The sequence below is a fragment of the Pinus tabuliformis genome, chromosome J, assembly GCF_031772625.1.
Source record: "Pinus tabuliformis cultivar Carrire ecotype Pingquan chromosome J, CPIR1, whole genome shotgun sequence".
Classification (NCBI taxonomy): domain Eukaryota; kingdom Viridiplantae; phylum Streptophyta; class Pinopsida; order Pinales; family Pinaceae; genus Pinus; species Pinus tabuliformis.
In genome coordinates this window covers 1,224,011,799-1,224,022,421 of record NC_142295.1, presented here as the reverse complement: position 1 = coordinate 1,224,022,421, position 10,623 = coordinate 1,224,011,799, and the positions used below count along the sequence as shown (strand labels likewise).

The window sequence follows — 10,623 nt, the reverse complement described above, 5'->3', positions numbered from 1 at the left end:
TTATATTAATAAAAGCATTTATTCTTGTTATTCATCTTGTGTTCTGAATATAAATGTTTTAACTAGTAAAACAAGAGTTAGAAAAAGAAATATTGATTCACCGCCACCCCACGCCCGCCCTCCCCTTCTCAGTATTTCCAACAGTTAACCCCCCACCTACATAAAGCACCTACAATTGTGTCAATTCTACCATTAGTGAGTAGCAGTGTTAGCAATAGTAGTGTCAAAGCACTCACCAAGGGAATGACCACTTACATAATTTATTTTTATTTTTAAATGAATTGTCAAGCACTGACAAATATCAAAAATAAAATGCCCTCCACCAAGGGAATTATGTCCCCATAAAAGCTCTCTAAGCCAATCGAAATTTAGAAATAAGATTTTCAAGAAAATAGAAAATTAATTTTGAACTTATGGAAAATAGAAATATGCAGCATTTTCATGAAACTTTGGTTAAAATTGCAAAAAAAATAGCCAAATAATGCATAGCCAACACATTTTGATTGTGAGGTGAATGTTATAGTCCTTGCAAGCAAGTACTAATAATACACTTATGTTCACTACATCTCTAATCCAATATGATACTCTAGGAAGCCATGAGTTCAAGGCCAACAAATTTGATTAATGGACGGATTCTTTTTCAAAATTTACTCCTAATAATATGATGGATGAATTGGTAAATACACTTGATTACAAGGAAGAAAACCCCTATTTATACAAAAGGAATAAATTTCTAACTTCTAGCTCCCATTACTTTTAAGGCAGTGTTAGGGTATTATTTAGTTAATTAATTTTATATATGCTAATTATCTATTTCAAGCCTTCCTTAACATAAGTGCCAAATACATAAATATTGAATGACTATAAAGGTAAACAATTATTACAAAATCATGAGCACACATTCAAAATATCTCCTAACATAAATTTACATAGATAAAATCACCCTTCCCAAAAGCATCCATCAAAGACACTCTAAAAGGGGGTGGATGATAAAATCCCATTAATTTTGGATTGCATTCTCACCAACCTTAATTGTCTCTATAAATCTCTTTCAAGCTCATGAAAATGTTAGGTCTTCTTGGACCTCGAACATTGCTGTATCATTCCCTCACATAGACTCCAAATGGCTGTTTCTGTATTACTGAACGTACAAAATATTTTTGTTTGTTGTCGGATCCAAGTACACATCCAAAGGATGTCGTTGTCTTGATATTTTTGTAAGTGCAAACCATTTAAAACTTTAGGACTTCATTGAAGTTATAATCCACTTCAAAGATGTCAAGGTTGTGGAAAAGCAGGAAAAAGATGTACCCTTAGAGTGGTAATAGTTATCTTATATCAATCTATACGACATAAAAGATGCCAGCACAACTAAATCTTGCATGTGTGCAAAGATCATACACTTATATCACTGAATATGAATAAATATGTTTCCACCCTTACAAAAGAAGTGATGCAATACAAGAATAGTAAATATTGAAGTTGCAACAATTGTTACAACGATGATTATAAAACTCATGATTTGCATTATATTGGCCACTTAGCATATAATAAACAAAAACCTAAAACTGCGTATAACTGTACTGCTGATGTCTATCAAGTCACGGCCTTGTCCTAAGAAGGCAATCTGTGCACTGTGAACCTAGACAGATAGATACTGATTTGAGATCCAACTGTCCGTGATATTTCTCAATTTGTCATGCATTGTACAGATTGTGTAGACCTTGGAAACTCAACTCTGAAGATATTCTGATGCCTTTCAATGAACAATTGGTCATTTACCATGTGCACTCTAACAGCAACAGCAACAGCACCAAATAAGCAATAACTTGATAAAGAGCAGTTGTTGGGTCTGCACATTTCAAGCCAATACTCCCAAAGAAGATGTGGCAGGCTCGATTTCACAACTTCTGGAGACCAATTTACACTAGATGATTCAGATAGCTCACAAGTTAGTCCAAAAGAAATGGGAAAAAGACTGCACAGCATGCTACATTCTATATTAGTAACAAGTTATACTGAACTTACACAACAAAATATAGATTCCTAATTTCTAATTGTTTGCTAACAGGCAGGGAAAGATAATCCATCGAAGATCAGTTTCCTTTGCATATCATGCAATAGTTTATCACCCTTTGGATTTATCTACGAAAGGGAAAAGCGGGATCTTACTCTTCCAAGAATGCAGGCATTATACTGAATAAGGAATTTCTTGTATTGCAAAATAGGATTCTTATTGATGCTTGTATGCCCAACCATTGTTTTTGAGATAAGCACTTGCAGCTGCTTTGATGGCAAAATTTGGTATAAATTGATCAGCCCTCAGCGGTTCTCGTGTCACCGGATCAAATTCTCCCACCTGGTACATAGAATAAATTTCAGATCTTCAAATTAAGTGAAAAAGTGAAAAAAGAAAGGTCCCAAACACTTGTAATGACCTTCTGAAGATGCTCCAAAAGAGCCGACTTTTCATATGTTATGCCACCTGGAGTTATTACGGGATCCTTGAAGATTTCCATTGTTATCTTGCATGTCAAGTAATCTGGAATCTGCAAGACAACTTCAGGCAGCATTGTCCCATAAGCATTAAATAGAAGAAACTCATGCTACTGCACAACAGACAGACACAATATCTATGCCATATGCAAATGCCCGCAATACATTGGCGCATATAAAAATAATTTCACCTCTGCTGGTCTGTTGTGTTCAGCAGCCTTGTCAAATACTTCAGAGAGTGTACAACATCTATCCTTGTATGTGTCATTTAAACTCAAATATTCTTCTCTTTTACGAGTTCTAGACCTTTGCTGATAGTCTTGTGCCTCAGCTCTTCGAGCTGAAGAGTCATGTACCCTGTCATCATCTATAACAATTACATGATCTCTGGATTTCTGAATTGTTGATTCAAGACGTTTAACAGCCTCCTCATATTCTACTTTTAAAGCCTTTTCACAAATTGTCCTGTCAAACAAACAAGATAAGCCATCAAAAGATTTATAAGGTCAATCCTTCAACTTAAACTCGTTGCATTTGCATATGGATACATATACAATGGGAATGCATACAACACTGCAAATAGCAATAGTCATTCATAAAAGCATCCTAAGAGGCAGTCTGAACTAATGACCAGTCATCCCATAACTAAAAGCTTTAGTGACCATAAACTGCCATTTCTCGGAGTATTCAAACCATTGCTGTTCACCTACAAAGATATAAGTTAGCAAATTTTGCCTAATCAACTTAGCGTGACTATCTACTGCTAGCTCCAACTACCTGTTAAAATTGGATTCACAGCACTCCTTAAAATATTGATATGTTCACACAGGAAGAAAGGATGGCTTTACTTGCAATGCTTTTGGCCTTTTCAACTTTTCTTTGCTTTGAGCCATTGGATCAACTAGTTTGAGAAAGGGAATGTTTCTTCCATATATGCATATTGAAGCGCCAATAGAAGGGTTGGACAATTTTTCTTGGATGCTTTGGTAGCAGTTGATATCTCACTTCTCTATCTTCTAGTCTCTCAGACCACTACCTCCACCGCAAGCTAAGGAACTCACACAGCCGGTTACTTAGTACTCATTATGGTGCAATCAACTTCTTGGGTACTTTGTGATAAAATTCAATTATGCTTGATTCTAACTCTTTGAATGTATTGGAGGCCATTGAATGATTTTTATTTGCAGTGTGATGGTATATTGAAGTGCACTTGTTTTGAATTATTTCACTCGAGGCGCACATTTGTGTATGGCATCACTTTCAATTCTGTTGCTACTATTATATTAAAAAAATTTATCTCAACCATTATAAATTTCATTCTTAAAAAGTGCTTCACTTTTGGTTGCTTATCGACAAGTCAAAAGTGAAGCTTTGTTGTATGATAATCAAATTGAAATTTTACGCAGGAAAGTTAAGTGAATAATGGCATACATCGTCTAGGGATACCCCCTAGAGATTGGAAAACACCAGTCCAAATGGACAGACTTTCAACTGTGACAGGGTTGACTATCTAAAAGTGTCATGTCGGTTCGTCAATATAGATTTGCATGATAACAGCATCATAAACCTTTGAACTTCCCATTGGAGGGAGAACTCCCCAAGATCAAGATTTTGGTTCCCCTCGAAGACGTGATCTGCTTGCCAAGTCAGAGAAGACATCAATCAATTCATTGCCACAGGATGTAATAGATCCCAAGAGGATCAACCCCAAGTATACCTCAGTATAGGTAAGGCATATCGTGTTCTTGCTCCTTTCTATATCTCTTTATTCCTTAGCGATTTGATTATAGATAATTTCATGTCAGATTCTGGTGCTTCAACTAACATAATGACTTTGAAAATCATGTGTGAACTAGAATTACAGGTTACAGGCCATATAAGAATGCGCAGACCATGGATTCTAGGGAAGCTTCAAGTGTGTGGGGTCATTAGGAATTTAGAGGTTAGGTTGTGCCCATATCCTGAGAGATTTTAGACCATAGATGTGGTAGTCATTGATTGCCCTCTGAAGTGGGGAATGTTGTTGTCTAGAAAGTGGACAACTAATGTCCAAGGTTGCATACAGATTGATTGGACTTATGTTGTCATTCATGTTTCCCCACATTACTTGAGGAGGATATACAGAGAACAGAAGATGGCATATCATGCTGAGGAACCCAGACAAATAAACAATGAGTCATTGTACTCTTTGGTTGTCGAGCTTGAAATTGGAACTTATGAGGTCATGGAGGACCAAGATGAGCCAAGTGCACTTCCAGACAATTCGAATGAAGGTTATGGATGATGCATTTTGATGGGTCATGATCTAGACATGGAGCAAAAGCTAGATTTGTTCTCACAATTCCATCAGATATGAATTTTCCTTTTTCTTTTCATCTTGAATTTGATTGCAATAACAACGTAGCGGAATATGAAGCTTTATTGATTGGAATCAAGCATGCAAGACAGATGGGAATCAAATAGTCAAGGCAAAGGGGGATTTCGTAGTAAATTAGGGTCACAATGTGGGAAATACTGATGGGGGGGTGAATCAGTATTTCTTTACAATTGTTATTTTTTACCAGTTTAGATCACTTATAATTAGAACACAAAGTAAACAACGATAGAATAATAATTGTATTAATCAATGATGAGGACTTCAGTCCTCCTTTTACAATAATCAAGTACAACAATAACTTAGGGCTCCAACCCTGAAGACTCCAATCTTCAAACAACCAACCTTCAATCTGCAAGGTGCCAAGCTCCAACTTGGTCTTTATGAGGCTCCAACCTCTAGGGCCCCAACCCTCTGCTTTAGATCTTCAATATGGATTCAACAATTCTCCAAGGCTTCCAATGTCTTCTACAACAAACTCTGGTAATGCTCTCAATCAATCTTCAATAACCCTTCTTTCATCAATGACAACTTTATGGTTCTCAAAAAGTGTCTCCACAACTCTTCATGTCAGCAAAACAATTTTCTTCAAGGTCACATTATGAGGGCTCCCATCACTGCATTATGATCTCCAAGGGTGCCTTCAAGATTGGCTTAAGTCTTCAATAATTCTTTCCCAATATGTCTTCACAATATCCTCAACAAGCTTCTTAATTTTGACTTCAAGGGGTCTTCAACAATGCTTTGACTAAACCTTCAAAATAGCCTTTCAATCCCAACACAATCGTAGGTCTTCAATGTCCCTTCAACAAGCTTCAATAGTGCCCAACAAGCCTTCAATTTATGCTTCAAGGAATTCCTAAGGATACTGCTTCAAAGATTGCTCATAACTTCTTCAAAGGTTCTCCAACTCTGCCATATTCTGTTCTCAAGAGAAGACTTCAACAAGCTCTATTTATCCAATCCTAATAAATCAACACTTCGACCACGACAACTACAGCAACTATCGCAGCTTCGACCACGACAACTACGGCAACTTCAACCATGGCAACTTCGACCATAGCAACTATCGTAGCTTCGACCACGACAACTTCTAGCTCGAACCTGTGGGAAACTACTTAACCCAAGAACAATTCCACAAACTTGTCTTCCTTGCTTTTCTAGGTTGTCGTTGCTTCTCTACCTCTTGTCTTGTCTCCACCAAAAAATCTGAGCTTGAATGGACAAATTTAGGTTTATATTTATAGTGGTTTTTCCATATTCTTAAGGGACACATCTCTTTGCAAAGGGTTATGATCCTACTCAAGTCGGCTTGGACAATTTGACAATTTTTTACATATGCTAATTTCAAAAATTCATTTCTCTTCATCGGTAAGGAATTAGGAGGCAAGTGAGTACTCGTTGGAAAGCTTATGACCTCCTCTATAAGCTAATATAGTATTCCCTTCAAGATATGACCTCTAATGATGGAAATTTAATTTTTCTTTCATCATATGCATATTTTTTCATAACAACCCTATTAAAGAATTTCTTTTATGGAATTAGAGCATCAAGTGCATAATAATTTTTTCACTATTTTGACATGCTAGTGCATGTGATATTCATGCATTAGGATTACATACAAGGACTAGGGTTTCTTTGACATATTCATACATCTAGGGTTACTAGATTAGGGCTTCATCACATGGGCTTTTAACTCATTAGGATTAGGGCATCATTTATTCATTCTAGGACTTTTAGGTTAACATGAGCATCTTTAGGGTTTCATCATATGAATGAGCCATGCAAGGGCATAGACCTAGGGTTTCATCAAATAGCTTTAGGGTTGGTGCCAACAAGAGCTTTTCCATGTATCTAGGGTTTTCATCCTCAACAAGCAATGCTAGGGTTAGGGTTTTGCACTTAGGGTTTGTACTCATATTGACATCAATGACAACTTTACCAACAATCTCCCCCTTTGTCATTGATGGAAATATTCTCCCCCTTTTTAGTATTCTCTCCCCCTTTGACATCAATGGAAAATGGGGCGCTTTTCTTGATAGTGTTTTCCTTTAAGTGCTCCCCCTATCTTCACGCTTCTCCTTGTCCATGCTTCTCCCCCTATCATGCTTGCCATGTTGCTCCTTTTTTGTCATTTTCATGCAACTCCCCCTGTCATCATACTTTCCTTCTTTTGATAATGTGGCACAAGAGAGATGCCCATAGTTTTCATTTCTTCATGTGATCAACCAACTCCCCTTGCTTGCATAAACTCCTCTTGCTCTTCTTTTTGCTTATGGAACCCATCAGATGTGTAGTGGGGACAAAGAATCATGTTCTTTAATGGACTTGCTCCTCCTAACAGTATGCATGGTCTTCTTCTTAACTGGCATAATCTCATCATCAAAACTTGAAATATTATATCTGCCAAAGATGTACTCATCAGATCAACAACATGAGTTGATGCCTTGAGTGTCCAAGACACTTTCTACTTCAATTTTCTTTCTTCTCCATACTTGTTTGACTTTCTTTTCATGCTTGGGTGTCATGGTTTTCGCTTGTTGAGAAACCCAAGTCAAGTTACAATCACAAGCCATATGTCCAATCTTATGGCATTTGAAGTATTCCATCTTGTTCATCAATGAGGAATCATGAACTCTTCTTGCAAAGCTTCTTTTAGGAGACTGATGGGGACCATTATATTTGTCCTTGTCGTATTCCCTACAATCCTGCCATGTGTCCAAAATTTGTACAAGAATAGCAATAACCAAAAAGTATACTTTGGTACCTGGAGGATGGGGCTTGTCTTGATGTACCTCTGAAGTATTTTTTCCTTGTGATCCTTTGACGATATCCATTGCTTTTTGCATTCTTGACATTATCTGCATATCTTCTTGGAGTACAGTTTCTTCCAATGTCATCTTGACTCTTCTCCTTGCTTTTGTTGGAACTGGGGGCATCAATATTTCTTCAAAGCTTCTCCACATCCTTGTTGTTTAATGTATTAGGGTTTGCATCATTTCTGTTAGAGGTTTCACCTGCATAACCAAGACCTAATTTATCAAGTGGAGATCTTTGATGACTTCACATGTCATCTAGGGTTTGAGAGATCTTTAGACTCTTGTTCAGATGATCAACTTCTTTCCTTAGGAGATCAATTTATTCCTTCATCATCTTGCATTCTCCATCCTTCTTTGCTAGACTGATCTCCATTTCTTCCTTCATCCTTGTTGCTTCATATGTTTCGGCCTTGAGAGAGGTGATATCTGATTTTTATTTGAAGATCTCTTTATCCTTTTCTTCTAGTTGGCATGTCATGGTATTTTCCTTGTATTGACCAATATTTGCTTCAAGTTGCTCAATTCCTCACGTCCTGGTTCAAGTTGACTTGACAAAATGTCTTCCCTTTTCTTTGCTTTATCCAACTGATTTATCATGGATATGACTTCTTCATGATTCCTTTTCTTTTTTTGATGCAATTCCTCCTTTTGTTGCTGAAGAAAGTGTAACTAGGTTCAGTATTTACAAATGTAATTTTGATCTTTGTACTTGTTAAGAAAAAGAAATATAATTTTTGAATTTTGTGGCTAGGTTCTTCTTAGAGTCTTTGATGAGCCTAGATGATCCTGTCAGGAAAAGATCATCCACATATAACACTAGGATTAGAGGCTCATTCTCTACGACAAGATAGTAGAGATTAGGGTCTGCATCACACTTGACGAACCCCATCTTCTGCAAGTAGCCATCAATTCGACCGTACCATGCTCTAGATGCATGTTTAAGTCCATACAAGGCTTTCTTTAATCTGCATACATGAGATTTCTTCTCATGTGTCTCAAAACCATCTGGTTGTTCAATGTATACTACCTATTCTATTACCCCGTTCAAGAATGTCGTCTTGACATCCATCTGATGAATCTCTCACCCCATCTGTGTTGCAAGAGATATCACGGTTCTAATAGAAGTATACCTGGCTATTGGGGTGAACGTTTCTTCGTAGTCTATCCCTTCCTTCTGAGCATACCCCTTAGCCACAAACCTGACTTTGCATTTCTCCACACTTCCGTCTATAGCATATTTGACCATGTAGATCCATCTCGAACCTACCACTGACTTGTCCTGAGGCCTAGGTACCACTTCCCAAACATCATTGACCATTATAGAGTTGTACAACTCCACCATAGCATCTACCCATACTTGATGATGAATAGCCTCTTGAAAACTAGAAGGTTCCCCATCCTGAGCTACTAAGGTTTGGTATCTATTAGGCTATCTTCACTCCCTTTTATTATTCATGGGTGCACCAATGAAGTCCTTTGCATCTCGTAGAATCTGTCGAATTTCCCGGCTCGTTCTTCCACTAGTAGTGGGCACATCTATCAGCTCTTCCTCTTCCTAAGATTCCTCTTGTTCTAAAGTTGTCTTCAGGAGAATTTCTGGTACTAGTTTCTGTTGGTCGAAGTGGTTGGACCAACAGCTCATCTTTTGACTACTCCTCAAAATGCATTTCTTGAGATTTCCTGAAAGCTCTGTCCTCCATGAACTTTACATCCCGCTGAACTACTACCTTCGTACTCCCTGGAAGATAGATTCTATATGCCTTAGCATTCCCGCTATATCCCACAAGATATCCTTTCTCAGCAGTTTCATCTAATTTCTTTCTCTTTTCCTCGGATATACGGCAATACGTTAAACTCCCAAATATCCTGAAATGACTGACTTCAGGTGTCTTCCCGGTGAAGACCCTTTTCGGAGTGATTTTCCCCAATGCCCTGTGTGGAGTCCTGTTTGGACATAAACTGTCATGTTGCATGCTTCTACCCACAAGAATTTGGGCATATCCTGATCATAGAGCATTGTCCTAGCTGCTTCCACAATAGTCCTGCTTTTCCTTTCTGCTACCCCATTCTGCTCTGGATTGTAGGGAGTTGTCCACTCTCTTCTGATGCCTTCCTTAACGCAAAAATCCGTGAAGTCCTTGTCAACATACTCTCCACCATTGTCTGAGCGCAACATTTTTATCCTCTTTCCTGTCAGATTCTCCACTAGAGCTTTGAACTCTTCGAATCGACCAAAAACCTCATCCTTGGTTTTCGTAAAGTAGATCCAAGTCTTCCTGGAATGGTCATCGAAGAAGGTGACAAAGTATTCGGCACCACTAAGAGATTTTGCGGACATCAGTCCGCATATGTTTGAGTGTATCAATCTTAGCACACTCTTAGCTTTATTGTTACTTCTGGAAAACACTACTTTGGCATACTTACCCAGAGCGCACCCTCTGCATACATCATCTCGTTCGGTACTTAGTTCTGGAACTCCTGATAATGTTTTCCTGAGAATTCTCAAAGCCCCATGGTGTAAGTGTTCCATCCCAATGTTACTTGGGAGCGGGAGCGGAAGCGGGGAGCGAGAGCGGAAGCGGGAGCGGGAGCGACCATTTTCAGAAGCTCCCGGTTTGGGAGCGAATCCCGGAGCGATTTTTTAAAAATATATATATTTTTTATATTTTTTAATTTTTGATACATATATGTCAACAAAAACATGTAGAATGATGAATTAGATATAAAAAACATAAAAAAACATAGATTGAACCATATAACAACAATCATCTAGAAGTTATAATCTTCATCAACCACGTCCGCAAGTTAGTAACATAGTAACATACAACATATTGAGTCTCATGATTCATCAATCTTAAAGTTTCAAGCTTTCAAAATTCAATATATAACATTTATCATCATTGATCACCAAAGTTGTACTTGTAAGCTAAGTGT

General features: G+C 37.7%; 1 protein-coding gene across 5 annotated transcripts in view; it reads right to left on the bottom strand.

Moving 5' to 3' along the window:
- Window positions 1–1,412: 1,412 nt before the first annotated feature.
- The window catches only part of LOC149231541 (E3 ubiquitin-protein ligase CHIP-like), a 200,788-nt gene continuing 191,577 nt past the window's right edge, over window positions 1,413–10,623 (bottom strand). For 4 of the 5 annotated variants that reach the window (XM_089379225.1, XM_089379223.1, XM_089379226.1 and 1 more), the window contains 4 exons: window positions 2,688–2,961; window positions 2,439–2,549; window positions 2,173–2,359; window positions 1,413–1,927 (listed from right to left, as the gene is read on the bottom strand). In XM_089379225.1, coding sequence (XP_089235351.1) covers window positions 2,234–2,359; window positions 2,439–2,549; window positions 2,688–2,961 — 511 coding nt within the window. In that variant the 3' untranslated portion in view covers window positions 1,413–1,927; window positions 2,173–2,233. The remainder of the gene's footprint in view (window positions 1,928–2,172; window positions 2,360–2,438; window positions 2,550–2,687; window positions 2,962–10,623) is intronic. The other variant, XM_089379222.1, reaches the window with a different exon arrangement.